The sequence below is a fragment of the Perca fluviatilis genome, chromosome 3, assembly GCF_010015445.1.
Source record: "Perca fluviatilis chromosome 3, GENO_Pfluv_1.0, whole genome shotgun sequence".
Taxonomy (NCBI): Eukaryota; Metazoa; Chordata; class Actinopteri; order Perciformes; family Percidae; genus Perca; species Perca fluviatilis.
The window spans coordinates 22348846-22373463 of record NC_053114.1 but is presented as its reverse complement, the minus strand read 5'-3'; the positions used below and the strand labels follow the sequence as shown (position 1 = coordinate 22373463).

At 38.8% G+C, this 24618-nt stretch overlaps 2 protein-coding genes across 2 annotated transcripts in view; one reads left to right on the top strand and one right to left on the bottom strand.

Moving 5' to 3' along the window:
• cdh16 (cadherin 16, KSP-cadherin) overlaps positions 1-4113 on the bottom strand; it is a 38360-nt gene extending 34247 nt beyond the window's left edge. The window contains exon 1 of the mRNA XM_039794478.1: positions 3995-4113. Coding sequence (XP_039650412.1) covers positions 3995-4003 — 9 coding nt within the window. The 5' untranslated portion in view covers positions 4004-4113. The remainder of the gene's footprint in view (positions 1-3994) is intronic.
• Positions 4114-6181: 2068 nt separating this feature from the next.
• nsun3 (NOP2/Sun RNA methyltransferase 3) lies at positions 6182-13099 on the top strand. Its single transcript, XM_039796254.1, has 6 exons — positions 6182-7336; positions 8890-8993; positions 9080-9555; positions 10001-10155; positions 10719-10840; positions 12280-13099. Exons 1-6 carry the CDS (start codon positions 7184-7186, stop codon positions 12614-12616), a joined length of 1347 nt encoding a protein of 448 aa, XP_039652188.1. The 5' UTR covers positions 6182-7183; the 3' UTR covers positions 12617-13099.
• Positions 13100-24618: the final 11519 nt, after the last annotated feature.

Below are 24618 nucleotides of genomic sequence, written 5' to 3'. Positions count from 1 at the left end.
GGCCTATACCAATATTGTTTGATTTGACTAGTTCAATAATGCAAAATACTTGCAGTTTAAAATATCAAGGCCGTGTAACACATCAATAGAAACAAATCTCATTATACTGTCCTAGCTCAAATGACTTTAGTTCAGTTCATCTCTGCATTCGTTTTAATTGTTTAATATTTTTCATCACACACTATGAATGTCATTGTCCAGTTTATATCATAGACTCTGCATGGTGTGTTGGTGCCCCCTTGTGGCTTTAGGGCCTTACATCGCAGTTTAACTTTTTAAAATCATTGAATGGGTGTGTCCAACATTATCATATAGCCTATTTTCTGCTTTGCGAGAAATGTGAATAGATAAATAATAAACCAATCAACACACAAATAATCTGGATATAGTATAGGCTATTTATTCTTTTAATATCTACAATTGTGCCTGGCCTACTTTTAATTTACTTGACTGTTAATGTTTATCTCAGAGGCTGTCTTAGATTTTACAATTTCTTTCTTCACTCTCACAATGATCACTTACTATTTCTGCAAATTTGATTTCTTAGCCTTTAGAGATGCATTTTTGCTACATTATGTCTTGGACTTCATTTAATTGAAATAATTTAAAAACATGTATCCCATAGTTATCTCTGATTATGTGTATTTTTATTTGATTTTATTCTGTATTTGGATAGCTTCCACATGCTGTTCTTCGTGGGATCCGCATTGATTCAGATCTGTATCCACATGAAACAGGAACATTTGAGGATTGTTTGGACATGTGCTGGTTTCTTAAAATATCCGAGGTAACAGCTTGTAGAAATACTTTTGTAAATATTACACACGGTATTTGAGGATTGTGACCACACTTCCAGGCAAACATTAGCTCAGATTTTGTCAAACATCACTTGATTTACCCACAGATCATAAATGTTTGTATAAAAGGTACTTGCCAAGGTAACGTGTGACGACATGAAAAGCAGGTCTTAAGGGCATATTCAGTGTGACTGTAGTCAAATCACTGCTAATGTGTGAAAAATGAGTGGTAGGCCTACATCCGGTACATCCACCTCACATTAAATAACTTGGATGTGACAGCTAAAGCCTAACACATAATATTCACATTCAGTTAGAGCAAATATGACTGCTTAAGCTGTTAAAAAAAATATTCTTAAAAGGTAAATTAAGTCACCACCTAACGGAATAATAATTAAGTCACCACCTAACGGCCATTGTAATGAGGGCAATACTGATATTGATATTTGATATAAAGGTGACACTGTTTCTAAATTACCTGAAACCTAGTTTGGCTTTCAGGCCTACTGTAATGTCGACGACGTATACCACTAGCTATATCTGCGATAGGCTTATTGGCCGATGTATCAGCCTTTCATATATCCTAGATAACATCCTAAGACTAAGATAAAAGTTCTTCACATTTGGTCATTAAAAATAATTTCATATTCATATGTAATCAAATGTTTCCAAGTATTTACTGGTCCTTTCTGCATGACAAATAGAACAACACACAGTAAATTAACTTTGTAAAGCTTTCTGCTGGGACTTTGCCAAAAGTGCTGATTCAACATTTGGGTAAAAAGTTATTTCTAGTCATGTCATGCTCAAAGCCCGTCTACGTCCTTCTTTGATATGCTGTACTGGCTGGCATGATCATAGACTCTATTATGCATCAGTATATAGATATTATGTCTATGGGCCATTGATGTAGCTATGGGCATGATGGGCTCCTTGCATCAGGAAACCGGAAATCAACCCTCTAACGTGATATAGCGCATGCGCATGTTTCTCGTGCCTCTGTGTCTTCGACCTCTACTACAAACCGGTGAGAGCTAACCTCCCCTGTCACGACCTGCGTGAGTTAAACATTTAATTGCGACTCTTCTGTGTATCTAGGTAATTTTTGTAGCTAGCTCTATTATCCAACGCCCTGCTCAGCTCTTCTAATTGTACAACTAGCTTGTTTCTTTAGCGACAATGTTCGGTTTGCAGCTAATCTTGACCTTAAAACGTTACTTCTGTGTTCACGTAACGTTAACTTTCTACACTTTTGTATTTTCTCATTTAACTTAGCAGTTACAGAGCCAACCAACTGAATCTGTGCATTGCTATTTTATGTACCGCTTTCTGCAGCTACTGAATCAACGCCAGCTCCTTCCGTTGACCTGACCACTTCGTCCCATCGTGATGTACGCCTGTGCTAAGTTCGTCTCTACGCCCTCTTTGGTGAGAAACCGTTTGCTTGAATGAATGGAGATAACATGTAGTATTTTGTCAGTGTGCTTAATCATAGTCGTGTGCAAAAAGCTGTCAGTCCGTGTTCAGGGCTAACAACCAGCAGTTTAGCTCGCTAACACTAGCACTCAGCCATGTAGCCGTCTTTGACCATCTGCTAAAGTCAGCTAGTGTTCACACCTGCAAGGACGTCCTTCGATCCTTGTCAAAGCTCAGCCTGTCCATTGTATTCCCCGTGTGAAACAACTTACCCCCATTTCGAAGCTAATATGAATTCCTATTATCCACATTTTAAAAGTATATAATGCTGTTAATTGAGAAGCTGAGCTGTTTAATTAATCCAGAATACTAATAATGGATCACTCTGTTGGATTCTAGCTATACTGTTACGTTACCAACAATACTACGTGGTGGAAAGTAACTACTATTACTCAAGTACTGTACTTATATACAATTCTGAGGTACTTAGAGTATTTCCATTGTATGCTACTATGTTACTTTTTCACGTCACTACATTTATTTAGGAGCTATAGTTACTTTTCAAATAAATAACATACAAAACTTATTAGTTTAAAAAAAGATTGATCCACTGTTGCGGAATAAACTACCGAAGTAGTTAAAGGTATCTCCACCTTGACCAACAACAATAAAGTACTGCTTACATATAATAATATCAATACTAATGATTCAATAATATGATAGTATAACACTGCCAGTAGCCTCTCTGCATTATGAGTACTTTTACTTAAGTGACAATTTGAATGCAGGACTTTTACTTGTAATGGGAGTATTTTTATACTGTGGTAATGCTAATTTTACTTAAGTAAAATGATTTGACTACTTCTTCCACCTTGGACCATATTTACTACATGCTGAATGTCACCGTAGATAAATCCACATGCTTTTAATGCTGTCGTGAGCAGAGTAGATGTATTATAAGCTATACAGACAGATGTCAATACAATGTGCTGGTGGAGCATCTTATGAGAGCATAACTGTCTCAACTAAATCTCTTCTTTTTTCTTGATATAGGTCCGTGCTGGATCTCGGGCACTGTACAGACCACTCTCAGCAGCAGTAGTCTCCGATGCCAGGAAAGCAGAGGTAGGCAGCTATCTGTACTGGGAATTATAACTGATTTATTGACTTTAAGTGTTCACAGAGGACGGGCACTCTGAAGCTATCGAAGCTCCATTATTCTGCTTTGCCATTCCCATTCCATGGTTTCTCACGTACAAAGAGTGACTAGACAAATACAAATAAACATACATTTTAATGCAGGATAATTTACAGTATAAAAGTAAATATTTGTGAAACTTTTGTAATGTACATTTTAATATTGGGATTTGATTTATATTGTATTTCTTACCCAAAATACAGTAATCAAGACGCATGCCCAAAGCTGCAAATTATAACATTGTTTAATTTAGCTACCCAACAAAGTTACTTCATTTTACGCAGGCAGGTTTTCATGTCTCCAACAAGTACAATAGCCCTGTGAGGTCTTAGGATAGAATTAGAAGTTATGTTGAGCATTTCAAGATAAATGCATAGAGCAGATCTGACCTGCATGGTAAAACCTCAGCAGCTAATGAGGTAACAAAAGTGTCTTGACATCGAGCAGCAACACTTGCAAACCCCTGCAGACATTTTATTTTGTGCAAAGATGTGCCAAGAAAAAGTCAGTGATTTTTCTACATCTAGCAGAAAATGTTTTAGTGCAGCTTTTTAATCCTGTACGGTTTTTGTTTTGTACTAACCTCGCTCATTTTTGTGTCTGTCAGACTTCTTCACTCCTGGCACCACAAAGCATTGTAGCCTCCCAGCAGCAGGTGGCTCTGCGGGGGTTCCAGACTAGTGCTGTGAGCCGAGACATCCATACTGCATGCAAAGGGGGGGGCCCCCTCGGGGTTTTTTTTTTTTTCAGTTATTTTTTATCACATCTCCACCAAGGGGTGGGGGGGGGGGGATATTGCATGTTTCTATTAGCACGGTGGTGAAAACCTATCAATTAATTTTTATTTTATTAGTTGGACAGATAAGGTTTTGGTTAAAGAACAATTAATTAGTAGTGATGGCAAGTTGAAGCAAAGCAAAGGCTTAGAAATAACGAAGAAGAAAAAAATAAATTTTCACATAATCCATTTATATCAATGTAGTGTGTATTTTCTGCTCGTATATAATGATTGTATAACATAATTGTATAATAACCTAATTGCCTTGAGAGGAATGTGGCTATCAAATGTGTGTTAATCGAATCTTTGGACATAATATAATAATGGCAGGAGGGGTAATATTATTATTCTAAAACTGGAAAGTGGCAATGGTTTAATCGGGCAGAGGGCAGTGAATTTGGAAAATTTCTGGGATTTCTCGACACACGTTCCGAAACCTCAACATAGAACGTAACCTCAGTATTAATTAGTGATTCTTCATATCTGGGATTTCTGCCATTACATATTTTTTTTATAGTGAAAGCAATAACTATGAAACTAACCGAGGCATAGCCTACTTGATTCCAAATGTTTACATGGTGAAGAAATTATTTTCATTTAATTGAAAAGAATGTTGACTTTGAGTGTCAAATTTCTTTTCCAGGGTTGTACATGTACTAAGTCCTTCATGGGGAATCTTGGAAGCCACTGGGGTTGTCTGCTCACTGAAATGTCTGACAGTTGTACTTTTAACACTTTGTTTGTACCTCCAATTAGTCTCAGTTGGCTCTCTCTTTCTCAACAGGAACCCCTCTCTGAAGCAGCAGCTGTTCTCTTACGCCATCTTGGGCTTCGCGCTGTCTGAAGCTATGGGTCTTTTCTGTTTGATGGTTGCATTCCTTATTCTGTTTGCCATGTAAACCAGTTAGGCATTTGCTGTGGGATACAGCAGTGGGATACATCACAGTTTTAATGAGAATTAGCCGTTTTGAGATGCGATGATGTCAGCTTTATCGTGTTGCCCATTCCTGTTCATTGGTATTTCTTAAGATTGTGAACCCACTAATGTAAGAAACTCTGGCAAACCCAGTTCATTTAAAATGATGGTTTTGCCATTCTATTGTAATTTAATCAAATGTTTTTGTTAAACATGCAACCAACAGAAGTAAAATGTTTAATTCATCATGTGTTTGTATATTTGTAAATGGTAGTGGGGGTTATTTTTGTAAGTTGATTCAGATTCAAAGTGGCTGTGGCCTCTGCGGAGTAAGGTTTGGCCCCTTCACACATACATTTCTGGATAAAAACTGTATGGGTTGTTTTACATTTCTTTAAACCAATCCCAATCGTTTTGGGAGGAACTAAACTCCGGCCGCAGCAACGGTGGCTCTGCAGAATGTTAAACAAGGAATATGTTCTGGCGGAATATTTGCACCCCGCAAAATATACATATTACATTAAGTCTGGGTGAATACTCGATTCTGATTGGCTGCAGGGTATCTATAAAAAACAGAACACCTAGCTAGCTACTTAATAAGTTCTGGTGAAACTGACTGTTTACTGTTCCAAATTAATCCACTACATTAAAACAAAAAGGAAATGTGAATCTGGTAATTTGAACACTGGGTGCTGCTTCAGTGCCTCGTCCTATGAACACCACAGGATGGCGCTAACACACACGCTGTAAGAAGTAAGTTAACTGACTTTGTTTCACACATGGCTAGAGACGCTCGGTTGCTATATGACAACAATGGATTTAAGCCGAGTCTTCAGCAGAAAGCAGAGCAGTAGCCTAACGTTAATCAAAACGTAATGTTCATGTATCAAACTGTGAAATATATTTGTGTAATATGTCAATAACTGGGTGATTAGGATCCTAAATGTTAAAAAAATCCATCTTTTCTCAAAAAGAACGCAACAACCCGCGGTTATTCGTTTTTCGACATGGATGTAACGTCACACTCGAGCTATTAGTCGCGATTACAAGACAAAGAACGCACCAGACTGTCTATGGTTTCTCAGCGTTATCGTAACGTTCTCTCTCACATCCCGTTCGCGGTTTAGGTTGCCACTTCAGGCTGCGGCCGACATTAACGTTACACGTAAAATTGTTCGTAAAAGTCGTATTGTTTTGGGGATAATGACATGGCTGGATAGCTAGCTTGTCTTGTTGTTCAACATACTGTCAAATTATTTTTACTGATTCAGATTGCCGCAACGTTAGCTAGCCCCTCCTGTGACCTCAGCACTGTGCAAAGTAACGTTAACTTATTAGTTCCATAAGTTGGTCACACAGCGTTCCCTACATAGCTACATCTAAAGAAAAACCTTTTATCTTATTTCTGTCACCTGTTGTCCAGCAACGATGTGCAGCGATGTCCGCAATCTAGCTAGCTACGCGAAATGTTGAAGTGTTTAACCAAATTTCAGCGGAATGTTTAGCTACGTAACTAGCGTCTAGCTAATAACGTAGAGAAGAAGCAGTACGGATGCAACGGCACGGACTGGGCAGAGGTTACAGCCGTAAACGTACCCAGGCAAACATTTTATTATCCTGGGCAGAGTATCTGTGGGACCACGCAAATGTATTTTAAGATACTGAATAACTGGAAACGAAATAGAATTTGATTTTAAGTTTTCCGTTAGGAATCCAATGTGTGTACGAAGTTCTGAGGTCGCAAATTGGGAAAAGTTAAACATCAACCACAACAACACAAACGGTGTTGTTTAGCTAGCTAGGTGAGCAATTCTTAAAGTCAATGGTTTGATGAGGCATCAACGAAGGGGTGATGTTTTATTACACTTAGTAAAGACGCTGTCATAGCTAGATATATCTATGAGACGCTGCGACGAAAGGAAAGTCAGCCGTTTGTCAGGTGGAACCAAAGAAAGACGTTCAGAGTGGATGGGAGGACGGATTTTACCAACGTACGCGTGCCCGTGGAGGATATTTTAAAGAAACTCAACAGTAATAATACATGTAATTGGACATGTCGAAGTAAAATAGATATCCGAATGTCTAAATATATGTTCACAATACAGCAGTCTTGCAGTGCGTGGAGGATAATTTGCTTCAAAACTCCAAAGCCAACACCGACAGCTCTGTGGTGGTCTGTTAACTGTCACACGTCGGGTCCCGAGGCGGTTTTAGGAGCCCCCCATAACCAGGTAAACATAACGTACACAGGGAAGTTTTCGAAAGCAGTTAGCTAGCTGGCGTTCAAATTACACATTTTACATAAGGTTATAGCGTGAAGCTAGTCTACTAATCCTTTTTAAGTTTTAAAGGCTCTTTATTTTATCAGATAAAGTATAGTAATAATGACAGTAATAATGTTTGGCTTGAATATTAGCTTGATAAAACCCCAGTAGTTATGAAAGTTTGGCTAAATGTGTGTTCGTCAGGGAAGAAATCAGGTTACCTTTTTTTGCCAGGTATGCAGTATTTGTTTTCCTTCGCAGCACTGTAGAGATAGGTGTGGCAATGCAATACAGTGTTTTTTTTTTACTAAAAATCTATTTCCTGAACTGATAAAGCTGAATTTGGATACAGCTAAGTTATGCACGGTATTGCCCTTAATTTTGGTTTTGGCATTGTTTATATTGTATATATTTTGGATTTGCACCATATTGTTGTTATCTAATTGCGCTCTTCCCACTTTGTAATTGCTGTATTGATGCAAAGCAATTTCCCTTGGGATAAATAAAGTATTATACATGTTATTCCTATGATCTAAGTGCCCAATGATGATCTAAGGCAATCCAAAGATATTTGTAAACATAAACAACTCTCTCCCGGATCACAAAGATAATAGTGCTAAAAATGTGAAAAGTGTGGAACTGCTCCATAGAAAATGAATTGGGAAAAGATGTTCTAGAGGACACTGAGAGCACCCCGGGGAATGTTGTTAGTATATGGCTACACTTTCTGTTTCAGAACTGAGAACAATAGAACAAAGCTCATTTTGGCAACAAAAAAATAAAACATTCTGTGGGTCCATAAAATCATTCTCTCATTCATTGTCTATGGAGCAGCTCCAGACTTTATACTTTTGATGACATCACAGGTTTGAGACCAACAAAGTTAATAGCATCTGGTTTAGTAATTGTTTGTGAAAATAGCAAATAATGTTCATTTAGTTATCCAAATCATGTTACTGATAAGTTAATCATCAGAGCTCTTGTTACTTTTCACCAAAGAGACAACAAGCTGCTGCTGCAACACCCACAAAGCTAGTTGAGGTAGTTAATTAATGCCTTTGGCCTGCTCTAATGTGGACGCATGTTCCCAATTTAAAGAAATGTATAGTAGGACCAATTAGGGCCGCAACTTTTTGCTTGTGTTTACTATAGCCAGCATTTATAACCGGAGGTGGAACAAACAAGAAAAGGGAATACTGTATTAAATGAAAAATAGCCAAACTGCCTTTCTTTTGGCCCAGTTGCAGTAGGTCAGTTAATCTTGAATGGTTTATGGAGCACTCATGTTACGTTTAGCCATTTAAATTCTATAACCAAATATATCTGTAATAATTTCTAACAGGACAGCTTTTGCACTCAACATCCACCAGGAGTAACGAGGGTACAAGACAAAACACAGCAGTTTTTTTTTCAGCCTGTGTTTATAAACCTAATAGGGAAAATCCACCTTAAACTAGAATGTTCAGATTCCTCTTCCAGTGGTTTTAGATAACATTTTCACTACAGTCTGTTTGTAACAGGTAACAGAAAGGCGCAGAAAAGAAAGATCTTCATGTCAGCTAGTACTGGAGCGCTTTGACCAGCAGTACAGTCAGGAACTTGGAGACCTGTGGCCTTCTGCAAGGTAAATTTCCTCTGAAATTAATATTGCAGCAGACACACAGACAGGGTTTGTACTCTTCCTTTATCGGGATTGCTCTTCTCCTGCAGAGAAGTGCTCCTGGACCCTCACTCTTGGCAGTATGGGGTCATGCTCAACCGCTTCACCACTGTGACAGGCATCACACAGATTCTCCAATCACAGGGCTTTTCCACATTGCTGCCGTGTGCTGCAGTGTCTAAATACCAAGCAGGCTATCTGTTGCCACCTGCCTACATCTCCAAGTGCCCTCCTAATGACTCCCATCTCCAACCTGACAGCACCTCTCATGAGCTCTGTCAAGACCTTCAGTCAGAGCCTTCTCTTAGTTTGCCCCGTCCTACATTACAATGTTACATCCATCCATATCCACTGCGGTTTCCCTCTCAGGCTCACAGGCCTGGCCAGCTGAAGCAGTACTACCTCCTGAATGCTGCCTCCCTGCTTCCAGTGCTGGCTTTGCAAGTCAGAGATGGGGAGAAGGTTTTGGATCTTTGCTCTGCCCCTGGGGGCAAAGCTTTAGCCATAACACAGTGTGCCACCCCAGGTAATACAAGTGTTTTCAAAGGACTTTGCAAACTTTTATTAGATTTTATTTCTTATCATGCAAAGAGGTATAAGATAGTGGATTTAGTAATTTTCTTTTTTTTTAGCACAATATAGTAGAAGATGAAATAAGATTAATATAATGTATACACTGCTGAGTGTATACATCAAGTTATAACTTGACTTGTTACATTTTAAATATTGGTATTTATAATACTCTTATGTATCAACTCATATAGCTAATATATAGTAATGGTTATACTTAATTAGATGACACCAAATCATAACTTACTGTATTAGTAAAAAGGTGTCGACTCGACAGCACACCAAATGACATTTTCCTGAAGTTGCTGCAGTTGAATCTAGGTTGTGTAATGTCTGCTGTGCATAGCTTATTTGCATTGAACACTGGTAACAAATAATGCTGCCCCTGTGTTGTTTTCCAGCACTTCTCTGCTGTAATGAACCCGACTCTCACAGACGGGACTGGCTGGCCAAAACCCTGGAGTCTTTTCTGCCTCAGTCACTAATCAGCAGAGTGATTGTGTCGGCACAGGATGGACGGTCTTTTGGGCAAAGTGAAGCAGGAACATATGACAAGGTGAGGGGAGTCTTGTTTATACCAGCATGTGACTGATTTTTTTCTTCAGTGTCCAACAAATTGAGTTTTTTTTCAAGGCCATGGTTAGAAATGAATGAGAACAGCAAGCCTTTGAACAGAAGCTAATAAGCCCAGCGGGAGAGAAGAAAACCGTTTATTCAAAATAGGAACCAAAAAGAGGCAGACACATGGCCGGGAGGTTTCAAAGGACTCAAAGTGACTGATAATGGACCAAAAAATAGAAAAAAGGAAAGCACAGAATGAAAAGGTTGAGACACAGTGGGAACAAAGACAGAAAAGCAGTAGAGCGGTACAAAAAGTCTGCACAGATTCAAGCTGTATTGTATAGAGGACAGATTTGTTGGAACATTTTCAGCTGAGGTGTAAAGTTTCGGCGTTTATGTGGGGGGAAATATGTACTGCTTTTACCTTAATTAACTATTTACATTTTCTTATTTCTTACCTTTTGCTTTTCTTCTTTGATCCTGTCTCCCGCTGCCATTACAGTACACTCTTGAACTCTGACTCTGAACTACTCACATTTCTTGCTCCCTCTGATGCAGGTTTTAGTCGATGCTCCATGTTCTAACGACAGGAGCTGGTTGTATTCTTGCAGCAGCCAGCAGGGGGAACAGAGACTGAAGGAAAGAGCCAGGCTGCCTGCACTCCAGGCTCAACTGCTTAGGTTAGTCCAATCCCCAACATAGAAAAGGGTCTGATATGTGTTACCCTTGTGGTACTCTACTATCTTCCTACATGTTATTACTCAGGATATGTGATATACCCGTTTTTCTTTTTTTTTGTATGCAACTTAATATAATACAGCTTTGTAGAATTGTGTGAAATGATAATATAGATTCTTCAATGTTAAAAGAGTACAGAACCGAAGATCATTTTTTGTCTTTTTTGTTCCACACATTCTTCTTGCTTTTCAAAACCTGTAGCCTACATTACTGACAAATCAACTAGTCAATGTTGCGCTAGTAGCGGCTTATGTAGGCTTGACCTGCTAGCCTCGAGCAGAGCTGAGGAGCGGGCTACAGAGGTCTGGTAAGCTTACTTTTTTCTGACTCCACACCCCCAGATTTTTTTTCTCCTATTTTCAAACTTGTAGTCCTCAGACCCAACCGACACGGAATCAAGTGCCATCACTTGAGGCAATTTGTCAGACTTCGCACAGCTCCCTCTGGAGCCACAAAATGTCTAATGTGTAATATTAAGGAAGTTCTCTAATGAAGTGCAATATACACACACCTATAGGATTATTAGGAACACCATACTAATACTGTGTTTGACCCTATCCCATCAATATGGGTCAACAATGCTTCCAACACTTGGTTGAATCAATGCCACGAAGAATTAAGGCAGTTCTGAAGGTAAAAGGGATCCCCCACACCATTACACCACACCAGCACCAGCCAGTAACAAGGCATGATGGATCCATGTTCTCATCCTCTTTATGCCAAATTCTGACTCTACCATCTGAATGTCTCAACAGAAATCGAGAGTCATCAGACCAGGCAACATTTTTCCAGTCTTCAACTGTCCAATTTTGGTGCGCTCGTGCAAATTGTAGCCTCATTTTCCTATTTTTAGTGGAGATGAGTGGTACCCGGTGAGGTCTTCTGCTGGTGTAGCCCATCCGCCTCAAGGTTGTGCGTGTTGTGGCTTCACAAATGCTTTGCTGCATACCTCGGTTGTAACGAGAGGTTATTTGAGTCAATTGATCTTTTATCAGCTTGAATCAGTCAGCCCATTCTCCTCTGACCTCTAGCATCAACAAGGCATTTTGGCCCCCCAGGACTGCAGCATCCTGGATGTTTTTCCTTTTTCAGACCATTCTTTGTAAACCCTAGAAATGGTTACGCGTGAAAATCCCAGTAACTGAGCAGATTGGGAAATACTCAGACCAGACCGTCTGGCACCAACAACCATGCCACGCTCAAAGTTGCTTAGATCACCTTTCTTTCCCATTCTGACATTCAGTTTGGAGTTCAGAAGATTGTCTAGACCTGGACGACACCCCTAAATGCATTGAAGCAGCTGCCATGTGATTGGTTGATTAGATAATCGCATTAACGAGAAATCTTACAGGTGTTCCTAATAATCTTTAACTCTCTACAGGTCTGCGCTGTCAGCGGTGCGTCCAGGGGGCACTGTGGTCTATTCAACTTGCACTCTGTCCAGCTCTGAGAACTGTGCTGTGGTTGAGACAGTGCTGAATGACTGTCCAGAGGCGGATCCCGAAGACCTGTGGGAGGAGATTGCCATTCCTTTAGCAAAATACTTTACATTTAGCCCTGCTCACCCTGGTCATGGACAAAAACCTCACAAGCCATCCCTGCAGCCACAGAAAGGCACTTTGTCCTCTTATCGCCACAGACTCGGCATTTTAGTCGTTCCTCAGCCCGGCAAGACCTGGGGGCCCATGTTTTTGTCTCGGATCAGAAGAAGGAAATAGTGTGTATCCTCCTGTGCGGAAAAGATGTTTGGAAACAAGTGGCTAAACATACACATTGGCTTTGTACAACATTTGTCATCTATGGGTTTTTTAAGATGCAAAGTATCTTATGGAACTGGCATGTAACTCACTCACACAAACTGACAAACCTACAAATTCACATTTGATATACCAGTGTTGTGTTAACAACTTTTTTTTTCTGCTGCCCCCAAATGGCAAAAACAATCAATAATCGTAGGTTTTATTGTGTTTTTTTTAGCCTCTGCAACCCACCCCTTTTTTATTTATTCTTATGATTTATCGTTTATGGCAACTATAGAAACTACTGACACTGCACATGTACGATTCAATGATATTGACTGAATTTTTTTTTTTAAGTGCTTCACATTTATAACAGTGTGTCCTCATGGTATAATAAAATTGATAATACTATAAGACTGCAATATACTGCGATGCAAGATTTTAATATTAAAAATGAATTCACAGTGTATTCTATTAGGAGTAAGTGCTTATGGCGTGAGTAGTTTGAGTGGTAGTTAGAGAACGATAGACGACTTTACAAGACTCACTAGCAATAATCTTCCATCGGTCATTATACCTCCCTTCAGTGTGATTGAGACGGCAGATTCATCTCTTCTAGCGGCACATTACCTGGGTGGACTGTTCTTGTGTCACACTTGAGTGAAAAGTAGACCATTTCATTGCAGTATTGTAGCTTTTCATCAGGCTGTGATTGCTCAGACCAGAAGCCGAAAGGTGTTTTGAAAGTAACTGTAGACAATAACACACAATAATTCATATATTTTTTACCCTTTTGAACATAACAGACTGACAAAGTATGCTGTTGCAAAGGCACTTATGTGTGAAAACCCTTATTTCTTCCTCGCAAATATATATGGCTGGTGGTTCTGAGCCAGCCTATGAGACACTGAAATAGGTAAGCTACAAGAGCCTTGCACCGGTTTCATGCCACTACTCTGTGTCCATACACATACACGAGCATTATTGGGTGCATTTATATGGCTATTTTTATTGGCTGTCCCACTTTCGCTGCATTTCTGCGTGTCTTTGAAAAGTAGCTTCAGTCTCTGATACGAGTGCATCATTACACCACCACCACAATCGACAACCTAAAAGTAGCGAGATGTGGAGATGAAGTGGAGCTTCATTGAGGTTAACCGTGGTGCTGACCTTTGTGCGAACTCTGGTTTGTTGATGTTCCTCATATTGCAGTGTTCCCTCAAGGGGAGAATCTCTGAGCAGCTTTTCCTCCACTTCAAAGGGAGAGAATGTAGGCCTGCTTTGCATAATCAGGTGGGGAACAGCTTTTTGCCAGAGAGGCAGGAATTAATTTGTGGCACCGCCAGATGTAATCATTAAAACCCTAGTCATTGACAATAAAGGGAGGAGGAGGAGGAAATAGAGGTTGGAATTGTAAACCAGTATATAGAATGAGAGAGACATCTGGAGCATTGGATGGTCCTAAATGCCAGAGGACACTATAGCTAAGCAGGCTAATCTGGCCTGAGCTCTGCTGAATGGCAGAATGGCATTTCATTTCAGTCTGGTAACATTCAGCTCTGTCACTCTGTGTTTATTTGCTATGTACATTACTATTTTAGTGGTGTACACAGTGAGATGCATCAGGAGAACAGGTATTAGGCAGCTATGTATGTTAGTCATACTGAAAGCCATTTAGCAGTATGTGTAGGCTTTAAAGCTCCACTCACAGCCTGTAAATGTACTGGATGGCTCCGTCTCACTGCTCTCTTTAACCCCGTTTCCAGCAGCTAGCAGCTGTTTTCAGCTCTCAAACCCATTGTACTCTAGCTTTTCAGTACGAGCAGTGGATAGGTTAGTGAATAAGTTAGTGAATGTTTTGGGCACAATATTATACACATTCTGATATATTCATATACAGGATACTGTATAGAACATCACTGACTTATGGCGTGAATGCTTATTCATTATTTATGTCGTTTAAATCCAATCAGATTCAACCCACAAAAATCACACTGTCAATCGGATATTTTCCCACTTGTGACAAATGTTTGACTTAAAGCGTTTGACACTGAATGTGCCAGACAGTTAACAAGTGGGTCTATAGATTTAGTACCTTTTAGGGTATCCATCATTTCAAATGTCATCATTTGTCAATAATCCATTAGTGGAAGTGAGAGACCAGGATTGCTCCTCTTGATTGATTGCCACACTACTAATCTCTGAGGGAAAAAAGTCTGCAAAGAAGGAATACTTATAGAGGTTAAGTTCACTTGTTTGTCCATGTGCACACACAAAAAACACAGGAATTGTGTTAATTAGGCAGCAGCATTTTACCAAAGCACACACTACTGCAAAGAGTGAACATGCCCGCCAAGAAAACCTAGGTTAGCAGTCATGGAAACACATTATGGACTAGGAGTGGGCCTACCAACTACCGTACACCTGTGATGCAAAAAAAAAAACTAAAGTCATCATCTTGCCACTTCTAGCTAGATAGTATATGATGAACCAGCATCAAATGTGAAATTACGACCAGTGACATTTCAGAAGGGACAGTACAACTTAATTGTAAGTTTCTGTGTAATCCAAATACAATACATAACAAAAAAAAAAGGACAGACTGAAAGAAAATTTCCTCTCGTGTTTTATTGCCTGGGGAGACTTCAGACGGCATCAATGTCAGCACAGACACACAATGCCAGAGGAAAACGAATGGGAAGGAAAGTAAGAAGGTGAGTGACAGAACTTTAAGATAAACAGATATTTCCACACTTTAATCTACTTTTTTGTGTGGCATGCACACTGCCTCCAAATGCAAAAGAAACTCCACAGAAAAGTAAAAGTGTTTTTGTTTTTTATTTGAGTAGAGGTTAAGCAGAGAAGGCAGTGATCCAACATTTCAGAGGATTCTGGTAAAATATGGAAAATGTATAATTGAAGTGTCTCAGAGAACAACATAAAACTATAGTAGTTGAATTGTAGTTGGGTATATTTCAAAGTATTAAAGCAACATAAGGTGGCTAATGCTTGCTGATCTATTTTTGTTAGTTTCTTACTGACTTTCTAAGTTCACCATTTCTTCAAAACGGACTCAAGGAAAAAGCACTCAAGCATCAAGAGCACTTCAAGGCTAACTGCAGTGTCGCCTCTAATGAACTCCACCATCAAAAGGTGAGCCTCAGTCGCTACGAGTAAGGAGACATCCATAACTGCATGAGAAGACAAAGCACAGGCTCAACAGGCTGAAGGCAGGGCAGATTACCCTGGCCTGGACATTCATTCATCCTTTGAGGAAAAGAAAGAATTGATTGTGAGATATAAAAACCATATAAAAGCCTTGGACAGTCTTGCAGGGAAATGGGATTTGAGAGAAAACTACCAGGTCTTTTTTCACTTTTAAGTATCAAGTCATCCCTTTTCAACAAATGAATGCAAATTGGAGCAGCAGATCAGTAACATTGGGAGCGATTATGGCAATTTAGGATGTGAGACCGCTCAAACAGTAACCTGTGACCAATGTGTCTGGCTACAGAAACAGAATGGCAAACAGCAAAATAAACATTAAACCATTCAGTTTTACAATTGGGAAATAAAGCAAAACATATAAAAACAATGTAAGCCTGATTAAAAACGTGTATAGCAGAATTACAGTATGATTTTTTTCACATCATAAAATAACTTGACCGGCCCAAAATAACATTGTAAATATCTCAAGCACTGACCTCTAGTGTTTTTCTAAAATTTGCACTTGTTAAAGGTGTCCTTAATTTATTTATTCGTCCTATGTGAAGTATACTGAGTTTATGTCAGTGAGAGGAAAGTCAATCTATGCAGCTCTTTTTACAGAATAACATCACTAATATAAATGTATTTATTCAATGACATAAATAACACAATGATATGTGGATCCTTCTTACAGACAAGGACCACAGAGCTGTAAAATTAGGCCATGCCATTTGACTTGGACCTGATACACTGCCAGACAGGCCTTGAATAGACACATCCATGGAATTTGTTTTAGTTTTTTGGGCATATGTATTTAAATTATTAGGTCTCAGCAATGTAAAAAAAAAAAAGGAGAAGCAATATCCCGATATTATTCTGCTTCTTAACGTGATAATCATTCACTCTCTGTGCCTAGACTGCTGCAGGTTCGGTTCAACTTCAGGGGAATGCATGCTTCAATTATCAGACGAAAATCTCTCTCTCATTCCAGTACTTCTCAGTTCATGTATATATGATCCTGCCTTAAAGGTGCCTACACACTGAAGTCCTGTGTTAACACTTATTTGACCCCTATATGGATCGCTGTGGTATGTATTCGCCAAGAATCAAATGTTCACCCAGAAAAGGTGTACCCAGATTGAGTTGCCTCATCTCAGTTTTTACTTCACTTCTGTTAAACTTCCTGACTTCAAACCTCATTGAAGTGGACACTCCCTGAGTGAAGGAAAAGCATAAATAATAGATTCTTCACCCAAAGTGGAAGAAAGGGGGAAAAGGAAGTCAGAGGAGAAGGGGGGATGAAAGGGCTTATTAAAACTGATAGATTTCATACCAATACTTTCAGTTTGAAGCTTCATAAAAACATTAGTGGGAGACGTTATTTAAAGGATTAAATGGGTGGCACTTCCTCAAATTAAGAAGTTGTTGGCAGTAATTCAGAAATAATGGAACCCCTCCTGGAGCCTACCTTTAAAATGCTTAGATTGGATATTCAATACTCTATTCATCACATTTTATGTGAGCACTTATACATAATATATTTATTATTCGTATTCACTCGTAGTGGATTGTGTGCAGCTGTTAAGTGTTGCAGGATGCTATCTCTCTCCTCTCAATTTTGTTACACCATTTATTTCTATTTTGATGACACAAAAACAGTTTGCCTTTGAAATCTGGCGCTGATAAAATGACACTGATTGTGCTACATTGGGAAGTTTGAGCTTTCTTTTAATGATACAGTTTGGTACTGGTATTGTTTTCTTACAATACAATGAATCTTCCTTTAGACTTTCCAAAAAATTTATTTGACACGTTATGAAACAAGAGGAGCTTTGTGAGGCTCCACTTTTGCTGATAGTCTATTGCAACTGTCACTCTGTTGCTTTGAGTTAAATGCTAACAACATCATGCTAACATGCTCACAATGACAATGCTAGGTAGCATGAAGAAGATATGTTTGCCAAGTTCACCATCTTTGTTTAGTGGGGGTAACATGATTCTCCAAATCCACAACTGGATTTGACTTTTGATTTTAAGGTCACAATTCAATTCAATTTGTTTTTTCAACTGGCATGGCAATGCCACAATAAGAGACACTAGCAGAAGGGTAATTTGCAGAAACAGTTTGAGTTTCTCAGAGTTTTTTTTAGTATATAGTGCAATTGTTTAACGACTTACATGCGTTGTTTGTTTACATAACTCACTCACAGGAAGGCTTCAGGAAAGCAGGATAATTTTCTAGTTCTGTTTCTGCGTCATCTCCGACTCCAGCATTCATGGGGTCTGGAATAGTCAAGCTGCAGGCTACCAATTAGCTAACGTTACTGTGTCTTTAGCTGCATGCTACTCGCTGGTAAGCTACGCTGTGTCTGTTGTAGATGTTTTTTTGGACGTGCGCATGTAGGCCGATGTGGAGAGAGAAAAAAAATACTGGGGCAATCGCCAATCCTGCTTCTGATTTCAAAAGTCGAAATCGTGATCCCCATATTTTTTAAGATGTTAGCATGATAACATTTGATGATTAGCAGTAAAAACGAAGTACAGCTGAGGCTGATGGGAATGTCTTAAGTTTTTCAGATATTGGACTAATTGAAATGTTGACCTGATGGTGGCACTAGATGAAAAGTAGGAGGATCACCAAAGTTATTATTATTTAATTCATCCTGAGTGGGACCCTGAATGTCTGAACTTAATTGCATGGCAATTCTTAAGTTTTCTTTAAATACTTCAGTCTGGACCAAAGTGATGGACAGCAGCAGATTGACATCGCTATCGATAGAGCCATGCAGTGGCTTAAAAAACTCAGTAATTGGTGCAAAATGGGTCATGCATCATTCCTCAATAAAAACACTGCAGGCTTATTTCCAATTAAGATGACTCAGTAGTCACTGTGCTGACCAGACAGGTTGAATGCCTGCCTTGTTTCATGAGTTTCACAAGGCATACAGAAGGTGACACCGAGGCCAATGCAGCACATAATCTGAAGTCAGCAATAAGGCAGGTGGCAGAAGGGAAATGTCTTCTATTTATCCTCCCTGTCGATTTATTCTTTACCTGCTTCCCTGTCCCTTCTGTGCTTTCAGAACTTGCTCTCCTCTCGGTCTCCTTGTCTCTGGATGACTTTTTCTCTCCCTTCCTCTGTGTCTATTCAGTATATCTGGCTTTCTTTCTCTACCTCCCCCCGTCCTCTCTCCCCCTCTCTCTCTCCCTCTCAGAGTCAGCCTTTGATCTTGCCAGCCCTAGCACAGAGGTAGACAGTGATGCTGTTTCTCTGCCTATTAATGTCTTAACTCTTGCTCTGCCTTTTGCAGGAGGTCTACTGAGACATCATTTCCCCACACCGCACAGTCTAATGACAGGCCTGGACTCCCTTAATCACAAGCATACTGTGTGTGTGTGTGTGTGTGTGTGTGTGTGTGTGTGTGTGTGTGTGTGTGTGTGTGTGTGTGTAATGCTGCTGTACATTCAAATAAAGTGAGGAACAGATTTAAAACTCATATAAGCTGAAATAAATGTGTTGACAGCAGTATCACTCCAGTGTCCTGCCAAACACCAAAATGTAGCCTGCTGTTTGTTTCCATAAATGATACACAGCACACACTGGCCTGTTGTAATCTGATGCAAAACAATCATTTTGTGGCATCACATAGATAAATAAGATAAGATATAAAATATAATGACACCAAAATGAAAAACAAAGTGGGAAATAGTATAACTTCACACAATAAGATCATCACGTAAGCCATTCTATTACTGTACTGTATATGATAGGATAAATTAATACATGAAGGTATCAGAAAAATCTTGGACTGAATATTTCACAATATAAATATATAAGTATTTCATCCTAAATTCCGGTGGTCTTAAATTCTGAATCATATTTGCTCCAGAAAAATGGGAAGAAACAAATGTCTCTGTGACAATAAAGTGAACTGGTAAATTAAGATAAATATCCATTCTGGTGGGTGCCAAGATTGCTTTCCTAGTGTCACCCAAAAAATAATGATATCAAGAGAGCACAATCCTCACAGTTAGAGAGTTTAAGATTTCCTGAAACAGCTGTGAAATGCTGCTCAGCCACACTGAAACCTTTACCCTTGCGGTGGCTGTATACAAACAAGTAGAACTTGACCAAAACAAACATACCTTAGAATATGGTGCTGCATACAAATATGCACATAGGCAAATTAGTTGCCTTAATCGGTTAATTGACTTTTTCTTTAGCTCTGCTTAAATGCGTTAAAACAGAAGCAATGAACCAGAAGAGGCAGCACTTTTACGGCTCCCACAGTAGTCATGGGCAGAGACGGAAGGCAGTTCTTGATCCCTTAATTAAGCACGATAAAACTCTTTAACTTAACTCCTAAACAATACTTGAAATCCCCCGACCATGTCTGATCTTACTGTAAATAACAATTTCCAACTTCTACACCTGATTGAACCATCTCAAGGAATTTACACGTAACAATTTTTTCCCAGCCACACTCCACGATAAGATATAGAAAGCAGTTAGCAGTGTAGATTTTCCAGACACGCTCAGTAATCAGTAATAATCTTAGCATCATTGTGTTTTCCCCAAAATGTGTTTTGCTAATATGTAAATGCAAATGAGCAAAAATTCAAAAGACATAACTTAACTCAAAATCTGTGGCAGTTTCACGGAATCGCAAAAAATTCTGCGATGGGCCCACGGAAAAATTCAGTAAAATGAACACGGCCCCTTAAGTTAAGGAAAAGGTCGTGGGTGGGCTTACGTTTCCATGACACGCGGGACAACAACTGGACGGTTGAGTTTAGGAAAAGAAGAACGGGACGGTTACGGTTGGGTTTAGGAAACGTGACATGTGGTCTCCTGGGTGAAAGTCCTGTGTTTGACCTATCCACCACCCCAACCAATCTCCCTATGCGGATTTCCGAGCTTTCATACTACTCGCTACCCTAGTCGTTCCTAATGCTACGTCATCTTCTCATTGACTTTACATTAGCATTGTTTTCCGTGATGGACACACAGAATTTTCACACATTCCGTGCCACCACCACGTAATGTTAACAGTTTGTGATCATTTCACAGAATTCTGTGAGACCAGGCTGGTCTCACAGAATTCTGGCTCACTCTTTCTCCCCTCCATTTCTCCCTCTGTCTCCTTGCTGTCTATTCATCTTTCTCTCTTTCCTGGAGTGATGGCTCAATTACCATTCCTCACACCCAGGCTTCAAAAGGAAGCAAAATGGAGCAGGATTTTTTGACTTAATAAAAAAAAAAAAAACTTTAATTTCCTTTACTTCCCCTCTCTGCCTATAAGAGTTCACTCTGCTCAGTAGTGAATTGTGACACCTGTAATATAAGCGGTTTCTGGACTGCAGCTGAGCTTTGGAACGATTCAGTGAACTCAATACTTAACAGATGATGGTAAAAACTACTGAATGAATGTATGAGGGAAACAATTAGTCATAAACTCTGCTTCTTTATAATAATTATTAAAACTGATATGAACAATGCAATATCATGCAATCTAGGTTTTGTATTAAAATATCTCATCAGCTGGTTTCAACTGTATTAAATGATGGAGAGTCATTTATTCCAACCTTTCCATGCTTATTCTATTTTCTTGCTGCACATCCTTCCTCCGCTTCCCTGTTTCTGAAGGCCATCTTTCTCTCTCCTCTTAATCCTCTCTTTCCCTAAGTGCTAGCTCCCAGCCTCGAGCCTTGGGGATCCACACGACTTGATTGTGTTTTGATGTTCTTGTGAAACTTACAAGTGCACTCAGCACTCAAGACCCATAACATACATTTTCAAGACGGTTCACCCAGAGGAAAAGAGACGGAGGAGAAAGGAAGAGTATTTACTATTACCGTCAGTACAGTACACTCGCAGCTGAATATATGCACACAAAACACTGCATTGTAATACATATGAGGACCAAAACATCCTGTATATCGACTGAAGGTGAACTTGTAAATCAATGAATCCTTGCCTATTCACATCCTGAACCATGACCAAAGTGACATGGACTGACTAAACCGTAAGCAAATTGTAAGTCAGTTTTTTTTTTGTTTTCCTGTTTTGTTAGCCCATAATTTAAGCATATATTTTTTGGTTTCTCTCTGTTTTATTTCATTGTTTTAATGTATGCAATTATTGAAATTATTAACCTACATAAAATTTGACACACAAAAGATAAACAAATAATCAAACGATTACTTGATTCTACAAATGTTATTCTTAACTTCCTACTAAAACCTTGAATCTTAACTGGGAGGTTCTGTGTTATTACTCATCTTTGTAACATCTGACTGTGAGTTAAGTTTAAATTGAGTCATTATAAAAGTATCAACTTGTCCAACGTTTTAAGTGTTTTAAATGACTGATTACACTTTTAGTCAGGTTGTTGTTGTTGAAGATGTCACTAAACTCTATATGCAATAAAAAAATAAGACAAAAGTTATGCAGGTGCGAAGCAAGAGAGGAGGGAAGATAAAGCCAAGTTCAAAATTCTTGTTTCATTTTGTTGACATATTAGAGTCAAATGGTTTTTACAGAGGAAATTTGGGATTTTTCTTTTTATCACTCCATAAATTATGAATAAAATAATAAAATATTAGGCTATGTATGATATATGAAGAAACCCCCTCTGTACAAACCTTCAGAATATAGATAGGAATGAAAGTTTGGTGTATGTACGCGCTACTGAAGTGGAGATTTCTGGCTCAGAGTATGAGAAAAACAAATTTTAAGAAAACTGCCTTTAAAGATATGTATTGTAAAATTTGCCTTAAAGGCCCTACATACACTTAGCCCACTCATGCAGGGGTTTTGACTTATATTGCCTAATAAGACCCCCTCTCAGGACTGTATAGTGTGTACAATCGCTGCTTTATTGACACTAATGTTCAGATTTCGGGAAATGTATGCAAATTAGCACATATTTAATAAGATAATGGCTCAATAGCATCTTTAAATATAACATTTCAGAAAACTTATAATAGATAATAATATTAATAATTGTCTTAATGTATGTAATCAACTGGGGAAGCAGCGTGGTGATATTCATTAGTTAAAATGTTTACCCAATCACGTGTAGTGTCTCCCCCTCACCTACCAAAAGCCGCCATGCCACCACTTGATAGCACCCATAGGTAGAATTGCAAACCATAAGCATTAACACTACCTTAAATATAAAACCCAACTAATAAACCCAATGAACGAGTTAATAGTAAGCATGACATAAATCATTAATTAAACTCTAACAATTAACTCAATTAATATTGAGTCAAATATTAAAACTGTAGAAGGTGCTACTATGTTTTTTGGTTATTATACTGTATATATTTTTGTTTTATTACAACTGTGCTTTAATTTTTGTACATTTGACCATCCTTTCTATCATTTATGATAACCATGTACTCACCAAAATAAAAGGCATTTCTCACAGCAGACATTTGGACTTGTGTTACTAATAACATTAACGATGGCCAGAGATGTCAAAAGTATTAACATTCTTTACTCAAGTAGACGTATAGATACTAGGGTTTGAAAAGACTTCTGTAGAAGTTGAAGTATCAACTCAAGCTTTTTACTCAAGTAAAAGTGTAAAAGTAGTGGTTTCAAAACTACTTAAAGTATAAAAGTAAAAGTAATGTAAGGGGGAAAAAATGCCATTAAGGACAAAAGCTTAGCCCCCACAGGGGCCTATATTGCACTACCCCACCTCCACAATTTTTATTTTTTTCTAAAGGCCATAATGAATGTAATATTATATTAAAATAATACCTCAAACTCAAAAGGGCTGAAAAAGGTGACACATCTCTGTTTACCCCAGCTGCTAGCTAACAGTAGGCTAACGTTACCTGCTGTTGAGTGTAGTGTTAACTAGCTAACGGTAGGCTAACGTTATCTGCTGTTGAGTGTAGTGTTAACTATCTAACGGTAGGATAACGTTACCTGTTGTCGAGTGTAGTGTTAACTAGCTAACAGTAGGCTAACGTTACCTGCTGTCGAGTGTAGTGTTAACTAGCGTCCCGTGCAGCGATGTTTTAGTTCCCTCTAATGTCCGTTTTCCTCTGACGATGGCTCTGTTCTATTTAAGTGACCCTGAAACTGAAGAAGCTAAAGGAAATTCAGCCAACATTAATTGTATTATTTACAGTTGTGTTTTCAACATGTCAAAATGGCTTCACTCAAAAAGGCCCATGATGGCCACTTCAGTAGCATTGTTAACTGTGAGCATTGGCCCTGCCTTAAATATTAAACCCTAACTCAGTGTTCATATAAGTGAATAAGTATTATCAATCAAACATTGATAAAACTTAAAAACTGACTAATTTAAAGGTTCACATACGTCATGGGGAATTACTCACGTGCACCTATGTTGAAAGGGTTTTAGTCGCTGTGATCTCTCTGTCCACACAGATGCTGAAGCAATATCAACGTAAGACATGTGGACAACATCCATTTCTGTGTAAATATGACTTGTAAAGTTCAGCTGAATCTAATATTAGGCTTTATCTAGTACCTTCCAAAGTTGTCCACTATTGTGCCCATAGTATATAGTGTATAGATGCTGAGAAGACTTTGCGTTTGCATATCTCTCTTGTCTGGAGGTGGATTACATTAATGTGACAGGTGGCTATTGGCCAGAATATCAAAGCTGGACTGAATGAGGTCTGTTTCCTCCCTCTCCTTGAAATCAATAAGTACTATATTTGAGGAATAAGGCTTTGGGAATCCAATATACTGAAGTTATATTTAATCCATCTTGTAAAAGAGCTAC